At 44.2% G+C, this 22,870-nt stretch overlaps 1 protein-coding gene across 1 annotated transcript in view; it reads right to left on the reverse strand.

Annotated features, from left to right (window-relative positions):
- The window catches only part of RasGAP1 (Ras GTPase activating protein 1), a 373,291-nt gene that overhangs the window by 83,373 nt on the left and 267,048 nt on the right, over nucleotides 1-22,870 (reverse strand). Inside the window, exon 14 of the mRNA XM_068380108.1 lies at nucleotides 22,702-22,808. Coding sequence (XP_068236209.1) covers nucleotides 22,702-22,808 — 107 coding nt within the window. The remainder of the gene's footprint in view (nucleotides 1-22,701; nucleotides 22,809-22,870) is intronic.

Genomic DNA, 22,870 nt, shown 5'->3' on the forward strand with positions numbered 1-22,870 from the left:
GCTTCTCGTATTAACAGTCTGAAAATAATAGGATAAAGAATTCTCTGACATAGGCAAAGATGAATTCTTAACTGAACACCATAAAGCTTCAGACGGGCCTCGTAAAGGTTTTTAAAATAGAACTTAAGAGCTCTTACAGGACATAATACTCTTTCTAGTTCATTTCCAACCATACGATAAGTTTGGAATAACGAACGATATTGGTCAAGGCCGAGAAGGCAGCTTGTGTTTGGCTAGAAAACCAAGATGTAGAACATGTAGCCGTTTCGGATGAAAATCCGATGTTCTTGCTGAAGGCATGAATCTCACTGACTCTTTTAGCTGTGGTTAAGCATATCAGGAAAAGAGTCTTAAAGGTGAGATCTTTCAGGGAGGCTGATTGAAGTGGTTCGAACCTGTCTAACATAAGGAATCTTAGAACCACGTCTAAATTCCAACCCGGTGTAACCAAACGACGCTCCTTCGTGGTCTCAAAAGACTTAAGGAGGTCCTGTAGATCTTTATTGTTGGAAAGATCTAAGCCTCTGTGACGGAAGACTGATGCCAACATGCTTCTGTAACCCTTGAAAGTGGGAGCTGAAAGAGATCGCTCTTTCCTCAGATATAAGAGGAAGTTAGCTATTTGAGTTACAGAGGTACTGGTCGAGGATACGGATACTGACTTGCACCAGTTTAGGAAGATTTCCCACTTCGATTGGTAGACTCTAAGGGTGGATGTTCTCCTTGCTCTAACAATCGCTCTGGTTGCCTCCTTCGAAAAACCTCTAGTTCTCGAGAGTCTTTCGATACTCTGAAGGCAGTGAGACGAAGAGCATGGAGGCCTTGGAGTACCTTCTTACGCGTGGCAGACGTAGCAGGTCCACCCTTAGGGGAAGAGTTCTGGGAACGTCTACTAGCCTCGAAGTACCTCTGTAAGTTATTCTCTCGCGGGCCAGAGGGAAGCAACTAGTGTCAACTTTGTCCCATCGTGAGAGGCGAACTTCTGCAGTACCTTCTTGACAATCTAGAACGGAGGGAATGCATATAGATCTAGATGAGACTAATCTAGTAGAAAGGCATCTAAAAGAACCACTGCTGGGTCCGGGAAGGTGAGCAAAGTATTGAGAGCCTCTTGGACATCGAGGTTGCGAAGAGATCTATGGTTGGCTGGCCCCAGGTGACCCAAAGTCTCTTGCATACATCTCTGTGGAGGGTCCAATATGTTGGAATTATTGTCCCTTCCTACTGAGACAAACTGCTAAGACATTCAAGTTGCCTTGGAAGAAATTTGTTACTAGTGAAAAGTCTAGACCTGTTGAACAGGAGAGGAGGTCACTAGCGAACTCGCACCATGTCAGAGAGTAGGTCCCTCCTTGCTAGGAGATGAACATCAAAGCAGGGAGTTGTCCGTGTTGACCTCCATTACTTTGTCTTGAAGGAGAGACCTGAAGCTTTTCCAGGTCAGACGTACTGCCAGAAGCTTCTTGCAGTTAAAATGCATTGTCCTTTGACTCGAGTTCCATAATCCCGAGCATTCCCTACCGCCTAAGGTCGCACCCCAGCCTACGTCCGATGCGTCTGAGAAGAGAACGTGGTTGGGAGTCTGAACAGTCAGGGGAAGACCCTATAAAAGGTTGATAAAGTCCTTTCCTCAGGTTAGACCAGACTTATCTTCCGGAAACCGGGATCGAGACCGCTTCTAGCGTCTTGTCCTTTTCCAGTGAAGAACTAGATGAAACCGAAGAGGACGGAGGTGTAGTCTTCCAAGTGACACCAATTGAACCACGGATGACAGTGTCCTAACCAGACTCATCCACAGCCTGACAGGGCCGTATTCCTTCTTCAGCATCTTCTGGATGGATAGCAGGGCTGGGGATTGATCTTCTTGTTCAGCTATGTCCTCATCAGAGGGTTCCTCATCCGAAACTGATGAGGAAACGGCAACGGAGTGGGCAACGTCTGACTCGCTGAATCCGGTCGCACTGGTGGATGCGTGACGGAGCCGGACACAAGATCATGGTACTGCTGCACAGTCTGTGAACTGTCAACCATGGGGATGCGAGGAAGTACAGCGACAACCCGAAACTGTCTAGACTGTCTGGGTAGTACAGACAACCCCTTATCGGGTTGCTGAGGTTGCCGCACTGCGTCACAACAAGTCACCTCTGCTGGTTGTTGAACGTCTTCCCAGTGACACACTGAACGTCCACAACCACCTCCGAGAGTAGCTTAACGTCAACGTGCGACTGGCAACCCACACTGGGTCGCACCGGTGGAGGAACCATCTCAACTGGCGGACGTGAGTAGGATACCTCAGCGTCAACAGGGCGTACAACCAACCGGTAGGAAGGTCGTTGGCAAGAAGGTTCTTCTCCGTAAAAAATCCTCTATCAAGGACTAAGCTTGGACTGCATGTCTTGCAACAAAGCCCAAGGTCTATGGGAGCAGGTGTGGCAACAGACGGGGTTAGCGACTGAAGCGGAACCATTTACCCTCCCTGGAAGCATGTTATGCTTAAATTAAAGTCCATAGGAGGCTAAGCAGCTTAAGGCTCCTCTCCAAATGACAGAGTCCTCAAGGGAATATCAGAAGGAGGGAGAACAGCACTTTCTCATCTACAGGAACCATATCCGAGAAAAGCTAGGTTCTCTCAGTGAGGGTTTCACTGGTGCAAAAGCAGCAGACCAGAAGGCAACGTTATGAAACTGCTTGACAGTCTGTGAACTGTCAAAAACTGAACTGTCAGCCACAACAGGAGCGTGAGGACATACAGCACTGGTGTATAAGTAGCAGACCAGAAGGCAACGTCATGTAACTGTTTGACAGTCTGTGAGTTGGCAACAACCAAAGTTGTGTGGGGAAGCCTCAACTCCTGACTGACTAGTTTGCTGCGGGCGAGTGGCGGTAACCACAGTGTGTTGCGGAGGCTGACACACCGTGTCAAAACATGGCAGCTTGTGGAAGCTCACGCACGGCAACGGAGTGCTCTGTGTGTGGGAGTCATCATACATCTGGCAGGGTTGACTGTGCATGGGTGGAGGAGCTCTCACAACAAGAGTGTGAGAGCAGGAAGCCATGCCGGGCGCACAACCGTGGGAGGTGTAGGCCCACGGGTGCATCGTCAACCTTCTCCGCAGTCGGAGTGTGGGAGCTGGCAACAACAAAAGCTGAGTGTTGGTGCGTGGGAGGGACTGCCGTGGGTTGCGGAGCATGCCGTATGGGATGCGGAGCATGCCGCATGGGTTGCGGAGCATGCCGCATTGTGTCAAAACACGGCAGCTCTACAGCACCTTCCCACTGCTGATGCGGTAGCTCACGCATGTCAATGGAGGGTGCAGCATGAACATGCGTCTGGCAGGGTCGACTGCGCATCGGAGGTGGAGCTCTCACAGGTGGAGTGTGGGAGCAGGCAGCCGCAGTATCTGCTGAGCGCACAACCGTGGGAGGTTGTAGATAAACAGGTGCATTGTCAACCTTCCAGCACGATACTCCTGCATGAAGGAGCAAGCTGAGACTGTATAGTCTGCAGCATGGACCACTAGGGTCTATGAAAGACAACAACAAACGGAGCTACTGTCCGTTGTGACTGAGGGTCTAAAACAGCTGGTGCGGCAACAGACGGAGTTACTGCCTGTTGCGGTACCACCTTGCCTCTCTTGGGAGGTGTGCAGTCGTCGGATGACTGGAGCGAGTCCGAACTGACCCAGTGGCTACACCTAGGCCGTTGGACTTGCGCGGAAGGGACCGACTTGCACTTAAAAGCTGCAAGATTTGGTCCATGGTTTCTGCGAGAAACCTCTTCCGCAGACGAGGAATAAATGGGCTCTCTCGTCTTTGTGTGGGTGGGGTGATCACGTCGGCAACGTGTGTAGATACACCCGAAACCACGGAGGGAAACGTCTGTTCGTCGATCAAGACCTGTGGAACCCATAAGTCCTTCGACATTACTTCTCCCCTGGGCTTGGGAGCTTGTAAGAGGTATCGGACAAGGTGAACAACTGGCACGAACAAACGAACCCTCGAACGCAACACTGTAACACTTTGCGCATATCACTTTATCACTTTTGATTTTCTGTTTGCACTTATTTCACTGAACTCGAAACTTTAAGTGATTTGTACCTGAAACACGCAATCCTATCCTTCATTAAAAGGTAGTAATTGCGAAAACAGTTTTACAATGTAACAGAAAAACATAATGAAAGATAAAGAATTCAGTGGCTGGAAAAGAGACTAAACACTAGATCAAATAAACTACGTTTAAAATCTCTCACCGCATAAAGCCTGGGAACAAGAATAAAACTCTAGAAACGTTTTACCTTCTTCCCCTATAGCGACTAGGGAGAAGAGTAAAAAACGAGAACAACGTTACCCGCTTGAACGAAACGTTTATCCTCCTCTCTCTCCCTCCGTCTCTATCTCTCTCTCTCTCTCTCTTGACTTAGAACCTGAGAGATGAGCCCAATTATATATCGTTAAAACATATTATTTGTTAAAGGAAAAAAACTGAAAGGTTTCCCAAATAAAAAGTTCCTTTATTAGAATTAAAACCATTTAAGCTAAGAAAGAATGAACGAAACGCTAGAATCGGTTTACTCTTACTGCAACGTGAAACCGTGAAATACTCTCTCTCTATCGTAACGATAGAGCGCATGTTGAACGTTCTGAACGTCAACAACTGCGGAGACTAAACTAAACGTTAGTTCATCTTTGAAAACAGTACGAGACTATCAAAGAAATTCTTTCAAAAACATTAAAATTAAAATAGCATAAATTCTTAACAGGAAATACGATATGACGGGCTCAAAGTTAATTAACTTAGGTTCCAAGTAAGGACCGCCTACTATTAGGAAAGGTCGCATGTAAACAAACATAAAAATTAATTTTTATAAGTTTATAATAAATGGAAAGTTAATCGAAGAGGCCTATAAATGGCGGAGAGATATAAAATAAATCTATAACTTTGTTAAGCAAAAGCCAAAAACCTAAACACACTTCCGTCTAAGGGAAGGGTCGGTCATTAAAAGAGAAAGAGAGTCTATACCCTCTTCGACACCAACACTTCCGTCTAAGGGAAGGGTCGGCCATTTAAAAGTGAAAGAGAGTCCATACTCTCTTCGTCACCATAATTAAATCTATCCAAAACGAGTTCAAGTTTTGAAATGAAGATAAAACCCCTGCATAGCAAAAGCTCAAAACTGGAATAGTGTACTTCACCAAAAAGTTGTGAAAACAAATCCAGTTAGAGACGGCGTATTAGTAGGTCTTGCCGGTGGCACGACAGAGGAAAAATTGAGTTCTTGTTGACAAGAAGTACTTGAGTACCTACTCACAGATGGCGCTGTTGTGTACACCCCCACCTGTATAGCGATCGCTGGCGTATCCCGACCGTAGATTTCTGTCGGGCAACAGAGTTGACAGCTACATGATCATCGGGTAAGATTAATATTGAAAAAACATAAGTACATGTTTTATTATAGCGCAATTGACTATTCAAAGAGTAAAAGTTTTCTGGAATAGAATGGTGTTTCCTAAAAAATAGTAGTTTGCTGACAAAATCGGATACCGTATTTTAAGCTATGATTGAAATGGATGTATACACGGTGTAATTTTTTCGTTTTGTATTTAATTGACACTTTAAGAAAACCGATTTTGGTTTCTTCATCTATTTGTAATTATTGTATGAGAGAGAGAGAGAATCAGCTGTTGTAATCGAATGCCGTGTTTTTGTTTCCTGTACCTCCTGAAGCGAGGAATTGATCGCCACAACTAACAATATTCATGTTAATTTCATTCTTAAACTCAAGTTGCCATATGTGAACTAAGGTTTTATTTCTTGAGAGAGAGAGAGAGAGAGAGAGAGAGAGAGAGAGAGAGAGAGAGAGAGAGAGTTGCTTTAAATGTAATAAACAAAAAAAATATGATAGGTTATAAGACATTGGTGCTTATGTAATATCAACTGTATAGATGGTTTGAATAAGTTAAGAAATGGTATATACAATACTTCGTACGCGCATATTCTTGAGACCGGCAGCTAGACGTCAGCTGATCTGATCACAGCCAAAAGTAAAACAAAAAGAAGTCAACAATACTCGATTTTTAAAACACACCCGAAATTTAAAAACAAAAGTACACGCTTTCTTAATGTGCAATTAACTATTTAAAGAGTAGCAATTTTCTAGAATAAAATGATGTTTCCCCCAAAAATAGTGGTTTGCTGATGAAATCGGATGCCGTATTTAATGAAAAAAGTCCGCAAAGTCGTGAATCCGCGATGGTCGAACCGCGAAGTAGCGAGGGCTCACTGTATATGTAAAGGTACTTTTGGGATTCTGGCCAGAGGCCTGAGGTCGTGTGGTGCAGCAAGTTGGTCTCCCACCCTTCTTTTGATCTGCCGAAAAGCAGCTCTAAGTCCAGTGGGAGGACGAAAAGATCTATACCGTCCACAGATTCTCGTCTGCCACCCACTTGATGTCCCTCCGTTCCTCTGGTCCCACAGGGATCATTATGTCCGTTGAATTGAAGGCCTGATTCCAACTGGAATTTAGCCACCACTGGAGAGATCAAATCCTGAGGCCGCCGTTGGGAACTAGACGGTCCAGGGAAGATAGTTGTCCGAAGATATATACTGTAGACACTTCTGGGCTGGAAGTTCTCGTCTTAAGAAAAGGTCTTGCGACCTTTTTCAGCCTCGTTATCCTGTCATCTGATGGGAAGGTTTTGTGGATATTAGTGTCTAAAATCATTCCCAAGTATACCAATCTTTGACTGGTAAAGCAGGGAAGACTTCTCAAGGTTTACAATGATCCCCAGATCTTGGCAAAACCTCAGAAGTTTATCTCGGTGCTGAAGAAGGGTTGCCACCGATTCTGCTAGAATCAACCAGTCATCCAGATAACGGAGAAGACCATTGTTGAATGGTGAACGGCTATGAACCAACGAGTCATTGAAGGATGAGCGACCGGGTAGTTAGAACTAGCTGGAGAGTCACAAACCGGAGGTCGTTGACAAGTAGGTGGCGAGGAGAGTTGGTCTGACGAGGGCCATAAGGCTGGCGAACGACATGACCGAGGAGAGTTTGAAGTCACAGAAGAAAGGTGATCAGCGAGATGCCTATTGGCGATCGGAGATCGGTAAGCTGGATATCGACGATTGGTGAAAAAACGAGCAGACAATCGGCGATTGGCAAGGTGATCATTGAGCTTGCCACCGTTGAACTGGCAAGGTAGGTAGGCAGGCAAGCGTTGAGCTGGTGATCAGCGTGCTGACGAGCAGAGTGCCACAAAATACGGGAGCTGGTGGATGATTGGATAAGCTGAGGAACAGCAATATGGTTCGACCATCGACTAGTTGGTGATCGGCGAGCGAGAGATTGGCAATCTGCGTTGGAGCTCTGAGAGGACGATTGGAGTGCTGGGGATCGACAGACGGATGGTTAGAGTAAGGTTCGACAATCATATCGTTAAGCTAACGATTGGTGAACGGCAATCAGTGAGCTAGCAATAGCTGACTATTGGGGATCGGCAATCGGCAAGCTAGAGATCAGCAAGCTGACGCTTGGATATCGGTGAGCTGGGGATTAGAGATCGGCGAGAATGTAGGTCGATGATCGGAGGAAGACGAGCAGGCAATCGGCGATCTAGAGATCAGCAGGCTGACAGTTGGCTATTGGTTTGAGACGAGCTAGCAATAGGCGCGCTAGCGATCGGTGATGTAGCGATCGGCAATTGGCGAGCTAGAGATCACCGAGATTGGAGGTCAACGATCGAAGAATGACGAGCTATTGATCAGCAAGCTGTCGATTAGCCATTGGTGAAAGATGAGCTAGCAATCAGTGATCGGTGAGCTAGTAATCGGCGATCAGTGAGCTAGCGATCGGCGAAACTGGAGCTAGCAGACAGACGGGCTGCAGTAGGTCGGACATATGGTCGGCAAGCAGCCGAACGATGATCTGGTGACAGGATGTGCTCTTTGGAGGGGCAAACGTCCTCAAGAGAGCCTCGCGAACTAGACCTCGACGGTGCGCTATGAACCTGGGTTCCTTGACAATCGGCAATCAGCGCATTGATGTGATGTGAAGATGATGATGAATGGAAGTTCTCCCTAGGAAGGGAGGACAACCCAACACTAGGAAGGGAAAGTAGTCCAACCCTTGGAGGTGGACCTCCGGGCAGCACACTTTGCTTCCCATCAACAAGCCTTGTTCAAGTTCAAGATCCGCATTGAACGCTACATGAGAAAACATAGCCGGAGCTAGTTCCTTGAAGACGGTGTACTATCAGGAGCTGCCACAGGCGCAGGAGGACAGGAAAGTGATGGAGCAGTGACAGCAGATACCCCAGGCATGAACAGCACTGCTACTCAACGTTTGCTATCTTAGTCGAACGAATAACAGCATCGCTAACCGAGGAAAAATAAAACAAATTACCGTATTTCACGTGTCATAAGACGCTATAAATGGTAAGATGCACCCTATATTTGGCTAAGAAATTTTTGGAAAAAAGAAATTGAGGATTTACAACTTACTATAGCAGCAATACCTAGTCGGCGATTCTATAGTGTGATTTTTCGGCTGGCAGAGTAAATTTTCATATTTTGGGTGTATTATGAAATATGATAGGTAAATATTACAGTAAATAGCTGTACAGTGAACCCTCGTTTATCGCGGTAGATAGGTTCCAGACGTGGGCGCGATAGGTGAAAATCCGCGAAGTAGTGACATCATATTTACCTATTTATTTAACATGTATATTCGGACTTTTAAAACCTTCCCTTGTACGTAGTACTGTTAACAAACCACCCTTTAATGTACAGAACACTTAATGCATTTACTACAGCACCCTAAACTAAAACAGGCACAAATATTAAAGGCGATTTTATATCATGCGTTTCCTGAACACCTAAAAAGCACGATAAAAAATGGCAACCAATGTTTTGTTTACGTTCATCTCTGATCATAATGAAGAAACAAACTCATTTAGTGTACACATATATGTATAGGTTAGTTTTTGCATCGATTATATTGATTATACAGTACTGTATGTTGATTTGTTTATTACCAATGTTTTAGTTTACGTATTTTTCTTAGGACTTCCAAATGAAATGTTTTTCTTTATGACGGCGCCTGAAACGACGGCGTGTATGCTCAGTAAACAACCACGCTCAGAACAAACAAGGCATTTAACGCGCATGATGATAGTGATAAATAATGATACAGTACATACAGTATTTACAGTAAAAGCATTTACAAAATATGTTACCTTACAAATATAAATTATACAGTATTGTACGTAGCAAAGCAGGAAAACAATTTACGAGAGAGAGAGAGAGAGAGAGAGAGAGAGAGAGAGAGAGAGAGAGAGAGAGAGAGAGAGAGAGAGAGAGAGAGAGATTGTTTTACGTACGTAAATGTAAATTTTAAACAAAAAAAATATGATAGGTTACAACATGTAAACTTTTAAAACCTTCCCTTTAACTTAATGCATACAGTACGTACAGTACTAAACTATAAAACAGGCACAAATACAGTTTTAGAATGTACAGTAAGAATATTAAAGTAAAAAATAAAGATTGTTACTGTACTCACCACGAAAGAAGTTGAAGAAAAACTTGAATGGTGATGGCGATGAATTTGCTGCACAGTAGAAATGATGATGATGAAGATGATGATGTGTTCTATTGTGCAGCCAATGATAGTATTTTACGTCTCTTCAGACGGAGGTGTCTTTTCCTGGGACACCTCTTCAACTTCTTCCTGGGAAACTTCAATTTCTTCCGAAGGCGTACTAGCAGGAGGAACTGGCTCTTTTTTGCGAGGCTGGAAGAACATTGTGATCGGAAGTTGTTGCCGCTGCTTCTTTTTTCGATCCAAGAGCATTTTGTAGGGAGTCATTATGTCATCAACCTTGTTGCAGAATTGCATCGAGCGAACCATATCCTCGTCCCACTCTTGCAACATTTCTTTCAACTCCTTCGCATGGTTGCAGGCCTTGGCAAGCCGTTCTAATGTTAAGCCCGTTTCTTCGACATTTTCTTGGGTCTCTTCCTGGGTATCACTCTCTTCCTCACTTGCCGATTTCGTCAGGTCTTCGAGGTCTGCGTCAGTTAGGGGCTGGGAATGGCAGTCCAACAACTCGTCGACGTCTTCAGTCGTCATGTCGCCAAACCCGTCACCTCCAATTATGGCAGCCAACTGCACAGATTTCCGTATTGCAGAGTGTTGGATTTCCGACGGAGTAAATCCCTTGTCGTCGTAAACAATATCGGGCCACAACTTCTTCCAGCTCGCATTCACGGTTGCAGGTTTCATCTCTTGAAGTGCCTTCTGAATATTCTGCAGGCACGTGGCTATGGTGTACTGCCGCCAGTACGCCTTCAAGTTAAAATCTTCATCCTCGTCATCTTGGGCAGCATCCACACACGCAACGAGGTCCGCCAAGGTATTCTTCGTGTAGAGGGCCTTGAACGCCCTGATAACCCCCTGGTCCATCGGTTGAATTAATGACGTGGTGTTGGGTGGCAGGAACTCAACCTGAATGCCCTCATGCGACAGGTCAGTTGCGTGTCCACCAGCGTTATCCATAAGGAGAAGGATCTTGAATGGCAAGCCCTTCTCTAAGAGATATTTGCTGACTTGCGGGATAAAACACTGATGGAACCAGTTGGAGGTCAGCATCTTCGTAATCCATGCTTTTTGATTATGCATCCAGTACACGGGAAGGAGATTCTTATTTTTATTTTTCAAAGCGCGAGGATTTTTCGACTTATAAATAAGCCCCGGCTTTAACAAAAATCCAGCAGCATTGCCACACATCACGAGGGTAACGCGATCCTTGAATGCTTTAAAGCCAGAGGCTTTGGCTTCCTCTTTGAACAGGAAAGTTCGCGACGGCATTCTCTTCCAAAACAAGCCAGTCTCATCCATATTAAAGACTTGTTCCGGCTTGTATCCACCTTCGGCGATAATATTCTTGAACGTCTGGTTCACGTAAGTTTCAGCAGCGGCAGTGTCAGCGGAAGCAGACTCCCCATGCAGGGAAACGCTTTTCAGGGCGAAGCGTTTCTGAAACTTCGCGAACCATCCTTTGCTTGCGGAAAAACGTTTCTGAGGCTGGGAATCAGTGGATGTCCCAGGTTGAGGATCATCTGCATCATCATCATCTTCAGCATGGTTGCCGTCGTCGTCTTTAGGTTCCTTTGCAGCAAAATTCTCATATAAGCTCAAAGCCTTTGTTTGGATGGTGTTCGTATCCAATGCTATGTTCTTCTTCCGGCAGTCGGCAATCCACACAGCTAAAGCACCTTCCATGCGTACGATCGTTTTATTACGCGTTGTAACGACTCGCTTCGCTGATCTGCTAAAGGTGATTGCAGCCGTCTTTCTAATGTTCGCCTCGTCCTTCTTGATATAGCGAACAGTAGATTCGTTGATGCCAAAATGGCGGCCGGCGGCCGCGTAACTTCTACCATCTTTTAACATGTCGAGAAGCGTAACCTTCTCAGCTATCGTCATCATCCTTCGTTGGCGTTTAGGCTCACTACCAGCCTTAAGAGAAGCAGAACGCTTGGGAGCCATTACAGTAGGATTTACAGTAACAAAAAGTTCAACTTAAAAAAGTCACACACAGCACAGATTAACACAATTAAGAACGTCTACTCAGCGATACGCGGTAACAGAGAGTGAACGATCCAGCCCCGCGAGAACTTTGATGCTGCGGGTAGGAGATGCGGGCAAAACACCAATCACAGGCTAGATAACAAAACTTGAGTTCTGATTCGTCATCTATCAGCGCTTGAACCAATCACAACCCGTCTTACAGTACTATGATGCGTTGGTTACCTACTCATAGAAGATGCCCCGCGCATACCGAACGTACGTAGATTAAGTACAATACCGTAATAATAATAAATAATGATAATAATACTGTACAGTAATAATAATAATAATAATAATGATAATAATAATAACAATAATAATTTTATTAACAACAACAACAATAATAATAACAATAATAATAATACAGCTTTACGTACGCTATTTTACGCCTCTCTCTCTCTCTCTCTCTCTCTCGTACGCTTATTCGAAATGTGATTTTTGCAAAAAAGAATATTATTGGATGCAGTACTGTACTACGTACATATACATACAAAAGATTCATGGAAAAGAAGCACATCCATTACAGTACACACCATTCTAATATGGTATGACTGCATCTGATTTGCGTTTCATGTTCGATTTAATTTTACTACGTACTGTATACAGTACTGAATTATCGTATGATCACATTCTCTTTTAGTGTTTTATTTCTTTCTGTGCTGAATTATATATCATATGTAATGCAATGAACAATCAGTAAGAACAGATATTGCTAATTACAGTATTAATGGAATTACAGGTAACAAAATATCGTATTTGGTTGTCTTCAGATTTCGCGGTATTTTCGAATTTTCCGGAAAATCCGCAATATGTATATATATATGGGTTATGGGAAAACCCCGCGAAGTGGTGAATCCGCGATTGTCGAACCGCGAAGTAGCGAGGGTTCACTGTACACCTGTTAACCCAATTTTATTACATATTTATGTCAAAATCCAATAAACCATTCATAGTTGCTACCATCGTGACAATGTTTTCAAGTGTTTGTTTAAATGAAGCAGTGTTGCCAAATACTCCTGATCAAATTTTGGTAGAGAAGTGAAATTCCACTAATATTTCTCAAATTCATCAGGTATAAATTTTCATACAAAATTAATTATTGATCAAATAAAGAATTCTCTAGAAATCTCACGAGCTGGAATATTTTTTTCTGTTGTGTGACTCTACGTCTTGTTAGTTTACAGCTAACTTGGTAACATTGCACTCAACTTACAGTGAGAATTCAGAATTTTTTTCAAGTTTCTGTTCAGCAACAGCTATCTGTAGTATTTCGGAATACATGCAACAAAGTCATTACCAAAATATTGCTTTATTACAAAATATCAACAAAATGTGAGTAAATATATACTATAAATACTGCTTGGATACCATTAGTTGGCATGTTTACATGTATATAGCATTGGCGAGTCATCAGCTGACTGACCACAAACAAATTTCTCGTTACCTATATTTATTAAAGAAAGTGCATTCAAAATAATGGATTTTGAGCAAAGCGAAAAATCTATTTTTGGGTGAGATAGCCATGTCGTCCTGATGGAAGGTTCCTTTAGGTAGCTTTCTAAGGGATATTTGCTACAGTGATACTCCCAGAGAATTAACCAAAGGTCTCCAGAATTCTAACTCCTGGCGCGAGTATCCTTTATATATCTTTAAGGATATCGCAGAATATCAGGGGACGTAATTTTTGATACGACACATAGCAATCTTCACCCCGAATAGATTTAACTCTTTGAGGGGGAAGAGTGGCGAACGACAGGGGAGCCATTATCAAGGTACCCGGTGGACCTCCTCTCCGTACTACTATGGGCCATCATTCCTAACTTGCATTCAAGCTGGCATAGCCGCAGATAGAGTAGTTTCGGGTGGGGTCATTTAAGAAAGAAGGGTGGGTACATCAGGACGACATAGCTATCTCACCAAAATATAGATTTTTCGCTTTGCTCAAAATCTGTTTTTTTGGCTCGGGCATGTCGTCCTGATGGAAGCTTACCAGAGAATTAACTTGGAAGTACTATATCTGTGGGTTTGTATAAGTGCCTTTACTTTGAATGAATTCCTTATATGGTCTGCTAGACCCTTACATATGACATTACCGTTATTTGTCATATCCACCAAGCTTGGAACTAGCTTAGGGCTTCCTGCCCCCTGCAGGGAAAGTGTCGACTTCGACTATAAGCATTCAAAGTTTGTATATCCGTAAGGACGCAAGGGAAACTTTCTAGAGATTACCTTTTTGTGCTTTGGACATCGGTACCATCAAGATTCTATTTAAAGGAATAGAATAAAACTTGGACTCTTTTATTTGATTTACTGAGGGATAAAAAAAGATGCAGATACATTTTTCTATTTATTTTCATAAGCAAAATAAATTGTCAATGTATACATCATAAGTAGGAGTCTAACCTTACATATATAAACATCATGGTTATATATATTTCTGACCTGTAAAGGGAAGAATATACATATATGAACTCATTGTAAAAATGCCACTAAGATGAATGTGAAGCTAAACCTGTCTAGTTTCACTCAGATGTTGGATATGAATCAACACTGCGTTCAAATGTTCACACGGCACTGGTGTTATTGGTTAGATTCTGCATTTGTATAGAACAATTTATTAATCACCATAGTAATTTTCACTCGAAGGTATTAATACCTATGCGCCCGATGCACTGTTGAGTCCCAAAACAGTCCACTGTTCATCCCAGCACTAAACGACAGGTTTTATGACACTACCTGCCGCCACCATAAAGTGTTTTATCTCGTGCACTTGCTTCTCATAATGTTTATAGAAGACTCTGGATGATTTCCACCCCGTATATGAGCGGAGCCTCTCAAAGTCCATGTGTTGAAAGAAATTCAACGAAGAAGTAACTTTCCTTGGATCGTGACCTGCGGGTGTGCTGTCAGGATCCGCTCTGCGAATAAAGTAGGTAAGTTTCGCTCTCAGTTGCCTTAGGGTTAAGTTTGATCCTGAGGTTTCGCCTCGGAAGAGCTGTCCCTCCTTGAAGTCTGAAGTTCTTTGAAGATAGACCTTAAGACACTACTGGGCATAGAGAGACATCTTCCTTCAGAGGGCAAATTCTCCAAGGACCCCACCTTTTGGTGAGCAGCTAGTTTTTGGCGAGAAAGGCAGGATCAGGAAGAGATTCAGTTCTCCTGTTTCCAGGAACTGAATATGGCCTTCATTTCTGGATAAGGCCACTATTTCACTAACTCTAGCCCCTGAGGCTATAGCAAACAGAAAACAGATCCTTTAGGATGCAATGCTCATTGTACAGATTCGAAGCATAGTGCAAGACTTTGTCCAACGACCATGTTATGGGCTTTGGAGGGGTTGCCGGCTTGAGTCTAGCGCATGCTTTTGGTATCTTATTGAAGATTTCACCTGAGAGGTCCACCTGAAAGGCGTACAGAAGAGGTGTAGTCTAAGCCGACATACACGCAGTTATTGTGGTGGACGCCAGGCCTTGTTCGCATAGGTGGATGAAGAAAGGAAGACAGAAGTCTATTGATATTTCTGTTGGTTTCCTTGCTTTCACAAAGGAAACTCACTTCTTCCAAGACGATTCATATTGTCTCCTAGTTGAACTTGACTTGTATTCTTCGATGAAGACGATTTTGTCATTTGAAATCCCAAACCTTTTCTTCGCTGGTAGGGTGAGAAAATCATGAGTTGTAGGTTGTTGGTTCTCAAGGATGAAGCGTATACAGTCGACTTCTGAACCAGTTGGGATAAAACTGGGTTCGGCAGAGGAAACAGCTTCAGTTTCAATTCTAGAACTAGAGGGAACCAATTGCTTCTGGGCCATTTAGGGGCCACTACTACAGCTGTTCCTCTGAGTGATCTTAGCTTGTCGAGGACTCTTAGCAGGAGATTGGTAGGTGGAAACAGGTAGATCCGATTACATCTGTTCCAGTCGAGAGACATGGCGTCTATCGCTTCTGCTTGAGGGTCCTCGTAAGGAGCTACAAAACGAGGTAGTTTCTTGTTGTCACTCGTTGCGAAGCGGTCGATCTGCAGTTCTGGAACTTTTTCCGAGGTGAAGGAGAATGAGTCTGCGTCTAGGGACCATTCTGTCTCTATCGGTTTTCGCCTTTGCGTCCGCCGTCACATTGCGGAACCCTTGAAGGTGAACTGCTGATAAAAGCCATTTTCTCTTCCTTGCCAGGTTGAAGATGGCTAACATCACGAAATTGATGTGGGGTGATCTCGAGCCTTGTCGATTTAGTCATTTTACTATCACTTCGTTGTCCAGGACCCGTCTGATGTGGACTGCTCTGCGAGGGGATAGTTTCTTCAACGCTAGGAAGACTGCCATAGCCTCCAAGATGTTGATGTGAAAAGTTTTGAATTGGTGCAACCAATTCCCTTGTACTTTCCTTTCTTGCGAATGGCCTCCCCATCCTTCCCGGGAGGCGTCCGTGTGTATCACCACTGATGGTTGTGGTGGTTGCAAGGGAATTGTCCGTGGCTGTTGACCACGGCCTTAATAGCGTGCGCAATCGGGTCGGGGTCAACCTTCGTTGATCTCTTCGAGCGTTTGATGCGTATCTTCTCCAGACTCCTGACGCATCCTTTAACTGTGCTTTTAGCACCGGGTCTGTCACTGCTGCGAACTGGAGAGCCTAATACTCTTTCCTGTTGGCGTCTTGAAATCCTCGTGTTGGATTTGTCTCTTGACAGATCCTGCTATCTCTCTCCTCTTCTTTAGTGGAATGGAGAGATGGTGTGACTGTAAATTCCGATGGATTCCTAACCATTGGAACTTCTGAGCTGGAGAAAGGCGAGACTTCTTGCGGTTGATCTTGAAGCCTAGGTGCTCCAGGAACTGGATCACCTTTCCGGCCGCTTGCAGACAAGTAGTCTTGGATGCTGCCCACACCAGCCAATCGTCCAGGAATGCTACTACCTGAGCTCCTTCGGAGCATAGTTGTTGGACGATTGTATCCGCTAGCTTTGTGAATATCCTTGGGGCTATTTTTAGCCCTAAGGGCATGGTTGTGAAGACATATTTTGTCTTCTGTATACTGAATCCTAGGTAGGAGGAGATGGGGCGACTGACTGGTAGGTGCCAGTAAGCATCTGCCAGGTCTATTGAGACTGTGTATGCTCCTTTTGGTAGAAGGGTCCTTATGTGTTGCAAGGTAAGCATCCGGAACTTGTTGTTCTCGATAAACTTTTTGAGTGGAGACAAGTCTAGAATGACTCTGAGTTTGTCCGAGTCTTTCTTGGGAACACAACAGCCTTCCCTGGAATCTGATGGACTTCACTTTCCTTATTACCTTCTTGTTCAAGAGTTCTGAGGTATATTCTTCCAACAAGGGGGTGGAGTGTTGGAAGAATTCTGGAAAAGGGGTTGGAATTTTGTTCCATTTCCAACCGAGTCCATTCGTGATTAGGCTATGGGCCCAGGGATCGAAGGTCCAACGACCCAGAAAGTGGAAAAGTCTGCCTCCTACCTGGAACCTCTCATTGCTTAGAGGTTCCTGAGTACTTGTTCCCGTGACCGCGTCCTCCTCTACCCCTTGAGGGGTTTCCGGAAGAGCTTCTTTTTGGGTCTTTACCTTTGTAGGGCCGAAAGGTGGTCGTGCGCCTCTCAAAACATGGGCTGAAGACAGGTGACTAGGCCACCAGCTGCTGAGGGACCATCTGGAAGGTGGTTTGCAGCTGGGTTACCATTTGAGGCACTGTGGCCATGGTCACGGCCGGAAATTGTGCAGGTCTACGTGGTCTCTTTGCCTTTCTGTTCTTAGGCTGGGGATCACTGTCTGAGGATGATTTCCTTTTTGAAGACATACCCCACTTTTGGAGAAGGTTCCTATTCTCCGTGATGGCTTTGGCAATGACTTCTTGGACCACATCTTGTGGGAAAAGGTCTTTGCCCCAGATGCATGATGAGATCAGCTTTCTGGGTTCGTGTTTTACCGTTGCTGTGGCAAACACATGCTCTCTACAGGTCATCCTTGACCTGAGGAGGGCATATAAGTCCTTCACAAGGGTACCCATGTGGGACTTGGCTAAGACCATGTACATGTCTGGGGCATTGGTTAGGCCTGCACACATTTCCAGGCAGTTCTGATGAGACAAGGAAGCGGCAAGTCTTTCTTTCGTCTCATGTTCCCTTCTCAAAAGATGGTCTGGCAACTTTGGAAGATTCTCATTAAACTGCTGGCCTGCTATCTCCGGATCCAACTTCGAGACGGAGAAGGTTAGATGTACCTCTTTCCACTTCTCCTCGCAGGTGGGCATGGCTAGAGATAATGGTTTGCCCTCTTCGACTGCTTTCATAACACAGTCAAGGGCTTTCACCAAAAAGGGGAAAGCTCTGGAGGAAGGAGCAATGAAGGTTGGGTGCTTCCTGCTCAATGCTGAGACTTTGGTGTTGGTATATCCGGCTCCTTTCATGGTCTTGGTTAGGATGGCTTGTGCCTTGTCATGTTCGAAGACAATGACTTCCTTGGGTACCGTCTCCTCGCGGGATGCAGGTTCATCTCGCAGTCTCACGTAGCAATCTGGGTATGCTGAAAAGCTGGGCCAGAATTGAAGATCTTCAAGGGGTTTGGCCTCCAACTTCTCGGAGATGTAAAGCTTCCCATTCATCGTGAGCATGTGCTCCGTATACCTCCAGGGGTTGGTTTTGGAGCAGTGAGGGAGGTCAGATATTTTAAGGGGCTTAGCAGAGCCCCTGGAAGTGCCAGGGTATTTTCCTTCCTGTACCTCTCTCTTCGTCTCTTTGAGAACTTGCTTTATCTCCTCTTGTTCCTTCCGGAACACTGCCAGCATCTGCTGGATCGACTCTAGGAGCGCCTCGCTCCTGTCGACCTGTGTAGTCGGTTGGGGAGTTGGAGCTGAAGAGGTTGACAGCATAGGTTGATATGCCGTCACAGTGAACTGGGGGTCCTCAGTCACCGTTGAAACGGTTCCTTGTTCCTCCGTTGGTGGTAGAACCACTTCTTCTTCAGGGCCTTCTTGCAGTAGGTCCTGTTCGGTGTCGGTGGACACCTCCGACATCCGTTCTTGGTGGATGTCCATGCCTTCTAGTGCCTTGTTGATGTCCGCATCCATTTTCAGTTGAATGAAGGGAGGCTGGACCTGTTCCTGGGGCACTGCTGCACTGGATTAAACCTAAGGGAACAGAAGGCACCTTAGAGATTCGTTAGGTAGGTAAGGTCCCGGAGAGTTCTTCTGGAACCCTCTTACCCACCTTCGAAGGGTTTCCCTTGCTATATCTCTTGCCTCCGTGGTGGTAGGGATATCTTCTCCAAAGCCATTGGTCAGCAAGGTCGAGCAGTTGGAGCAAGCCTTCGGGTCCTAGTACCTCAGGGATCCAGATACGATGCAGCAGTGGGCATGAGACCTGCACATCGTATGCCCACAAAAGTCCTTACTCTTGTGGTTGCAGAACACAACTGCACACGTCACCATTGGCTCCTACTGTAAAGGAAAAAGGGTGAAATGAGTATACAGTTGTTTATATTGTTGATATAAATGCATACTTTCAATAGTAATACTTACTATTATATCTAATAGCTTAGGATAGTAAGCTAGAAAGGAAATAGGAAAGACAAATATCCATGTTTACTCTCCCAGGCAATCGCTGAGATCTCCGTCAATATTAATATTTAAATTCCTTATAAGGGAAAATACAAGGTGGAATGACTCCCGTACATAGAGCTTGTTAGTGAATATTTATACTAACTTCTCCACCTGTAGAATATTAATACTGAACAGTGTTTCATAAGTGTCCCGATAATCTAAGGATTTATCAGGGTGTTGAGGGAATAGTTCAACCTCAACATGTTAAGCGGTCCCAACAATAGACTGTGATAGGATACACAGAGCATGTTAAAAATACTTGCACTACTGTACTGTTGTATACTGTAGTTCTACCAACTACTGTTAGAGAAAGAATGGAAAGGAGGATTTCCTATTACTGTATTATGGTTTAGCACAATAATTAGAAGTGTAGGAGGGCTACTGCCACCTACTGTCTCCTTGCCAGAATGAGAGTTCTAATGGAAGGGGAGGAATTCATCTGATTCTAGCTTCCATCCATCCACAGATTTTGCCGCCAGCTGTACTGCCGGTTGCAAGGTTTGTGGATGGCAGGCCAAGAGAGGACTGAAGAATTCTCAACAGTATAATGGGTTTCCCACCGGCAGCCATCAGGGTCGGCTCAGTCTTTCCCCCCAGGGCATTCACCTCCGGTGAAGGAAGGACATAAAGAGGAAGTGGCCGAGGCGGCAACCTAACTGCCACTGGTAGGGTCCCGGCCGGCAACGTAGTCAACCCGGCAAGCCGGGATGACTGACAGAATACTGGCGAAAGAATGTTGTGACGGCTAGGCTGATACTAAAGGACAGAGGGGGGAGGGGAAAGGGTCTTGTAGTTCATAGGGGAGAAAAGCGGCGGCAGGTATGCCGCCTACTTTCGGCTGTAAACTAAGGAAGCAAGGCTTTCTGTGCCGATGACGTCGTGGGCGGCAGAGGAACAAAGATTCCCCTGTCGGGGACATTGTTGGCTGCAAGACAGTACACCTTCAAAGCCGGGATACTCGGCGGCTAAGACGACAGACGGTGTAAGACTATCTAAGTCAAGCTGGAGCTTACTACTCGACAGCGATGACGAAAGATAAGGGTTGCCGCTTGTAATGGCAGCGGCTCAGGGAGGGAGGGAGGAAGGGTTTAGCCTCTTTTCTCTAAAAGAGAATATCGAACCATATCCATAAATTCTAGGAGATATATGTCCCCATCCGAATTAATAGGGAACGATATGATGAGGTTAATCAATGGGAATTATTTTACTAACGTATACATAACGAGTTAGGCTAGCCTAACTCCGGTGGGGACCGCGGCCATGGATGGTACCACCGGGGTCCCTGTCGTATACGAAAGTAACGTTACATATCGGAAGAGGAATAATTATATTGTATGCAAAATCTTCACTAGTATAATTTGCCTAACTAGCTAAAATTTTTTATAGCTAAATACCGGGAGTGTCGCACTACTGACTATATAAAATGCATTTATGACATGCAACAGCCGTCACAAAATGGCCGCCTCCGGTGTCGGCTACGCTCAACCAAACACACTTAAATTATACAAATTTAACTGTGAGAAGGGAGCCTTAAAATTATACACAGGAAAGATCAGATACTCAACTTTCCAGAGGATGAAGATGCTGGAGATTGCAAGATAATATTCCCAAATCCATAACAAACACCGAGAGAAGCGTAGGAGCGCACTTAGCTTAAATGCTACAGATTAAAGGAATGATGGCCCTTAGTAGTACGGAGAGGAGGTCCTCCAGGTACCTTGATAATGGCTCCTCTTTCGTTCGCCACTCTTCCTCCTCAAAGAGTTAAATATTCGGGTGAAGATTGCTATGTGTCATATCAAAAAATACGTCCCCTGATATTATGCGATATCCTTAAAGATATATAAAGGATACTCGCGCCAGGAGTTAGAATTCTGGAGACCTATGGTTGATTCTCTGGGAGTATCACTGTAGCAAATATCCCTTAGAAAGCTACCTAAAGGAACTTTCCATCAGGACGACATGGACGAGCCCAAAAAACAATTATTTATTACATATGAAAGATAATTGTAGGTCTATAGTATATGTCTGGTGAGTGTGAGTGTTTGTATGTCATTGTTGGGGTGTTTTAGGGTAGTCAAACTCTTAGTGGTAAGACGCAGGGTGATTTTTGGGGGTATTTTTTAGGAAAAATTGTGCGTCTTGTGACATTGAAAACACGGTATGTAACAAAAACTCCCTCGGGAGAAGCACCTAGTCCGTAGATGAGAAAGGTTTCCACCAAGAAAAGACACAAAATAAGGACTGTGTACTCCCTTCCCCGGCCGACACCGACTGGAGAAGGAAAGCGGCAGCATAAAAACTGTAACAAAACAAGAATTACAATTAATTAATTCAGCTAAGAATATTCACTACTCAGGAGAATCACTCTACCCTTCAGCGGAAGATGATTCCCAGCAGAGATGAAGCTGAAAAGTTAAATTACAAGAAATTATATTCACTTAATGAAGAAACCATTCGGAAGCTTAACCTAACCCGCAAAAGGGAAAGGTGCTTCCCCCGCAGAGTATACTGCCATCCTCCCATGAAAAGTGAGCAGCGATGACCTTGAGAAAGAGCAAGACCAAAGTCAAGCTCTGAGAAGATCACACTCCCTTCTCCCAGCCGATTCCATGTAAAGGGGAAGGCGACGACAACAGCTGAACGGAGTATAAAAACGATGACGATTCTCCTGCGGCGTTCGGTCGAGTCACATGGAAGGCTATCCGCTAACAGGATGACCGATGTCCAAGGGGGAAAGGTTAGGGCTACCCACCGTACCCCCTGTTAACTGCCGGGATGGGTAGTTAACCCTCACTAAATTTTAATGACTCTACCTTTCAGCTTTGCCGAAAGTAATACCCCTATAAATAAGTAGGTTTGTATTTCCGTTACAGAACAAACAACTGTTTTTCGTCCACTGTGGGTAAAAGGCCTCAAAAATGTCAATTCTTGTCTAGGGGTTTCATTAATTTTCATCACCATGAGGATTCGTGATGGTAGGATATTTTTGTCTGATTGCTCACAGCAAATCAACCTAGTATGGGTGGCCCTCACTAGTACAGCTTTGCTCATCATGGCAATAACATACCATGCATAATACAAAAACAACTTTAATTAAAAGTTATAATCTAACTAAGAAACTGAATACCAATCTAAGAAAAACAGAACAGGAAAATACACCAATAAAAATAAAGGGATTTTGAATTTTTCAACACTTGAAGGAATAATTCATGACAATCTAGGTAAGGTGAGGCTGGTTAATGCATGATTTTAACACCATATACTGTACCTACATCTTACTACAGGGGATAAGGGCTATCGTAGTGATAAATGGAAATTATTTTTTTACTGCACTGTACTTTTAAGAGGCATTGTGGAATCACTTACTTCTTGGGGAGAATAGCAAATGAATCTCAAGTAAGAATCATGGAAATAATAAAGCTTTGTTAAAAATACAAGATATATTAAAAAAAGTCAAAAAAATTACCTTTGGTTTTAGAGTATGAAAGACTTTGAGTGGTGAGTCGGAAAAACCGAGTCTTGAAATTTCTTATCCCAAATTTCTTCCTTCCCTGTGCTCGTTTGATCATAATACTGAAAATAGGTTAAAAAATGAATCTACTAGCTATAAAAAGCGTATATTTCATAATTGTACA

The sequence above is a fragment of the Palaemon carinicauda genome, chromosome 9 (genome assembly GCF_036898095.1).
Source record: "Palaemon carinicauda isolate YSFRI2023 chromosome 9, ASM3689809v2, whole genome shotgun sequence".
NCBI classification, from domain to species: Eukaryota; Metazoa; Arthropoda; class Malacostraca; order Decapoda; family Palaemonidae; genus Palaemon; species Palaemon carinicauda.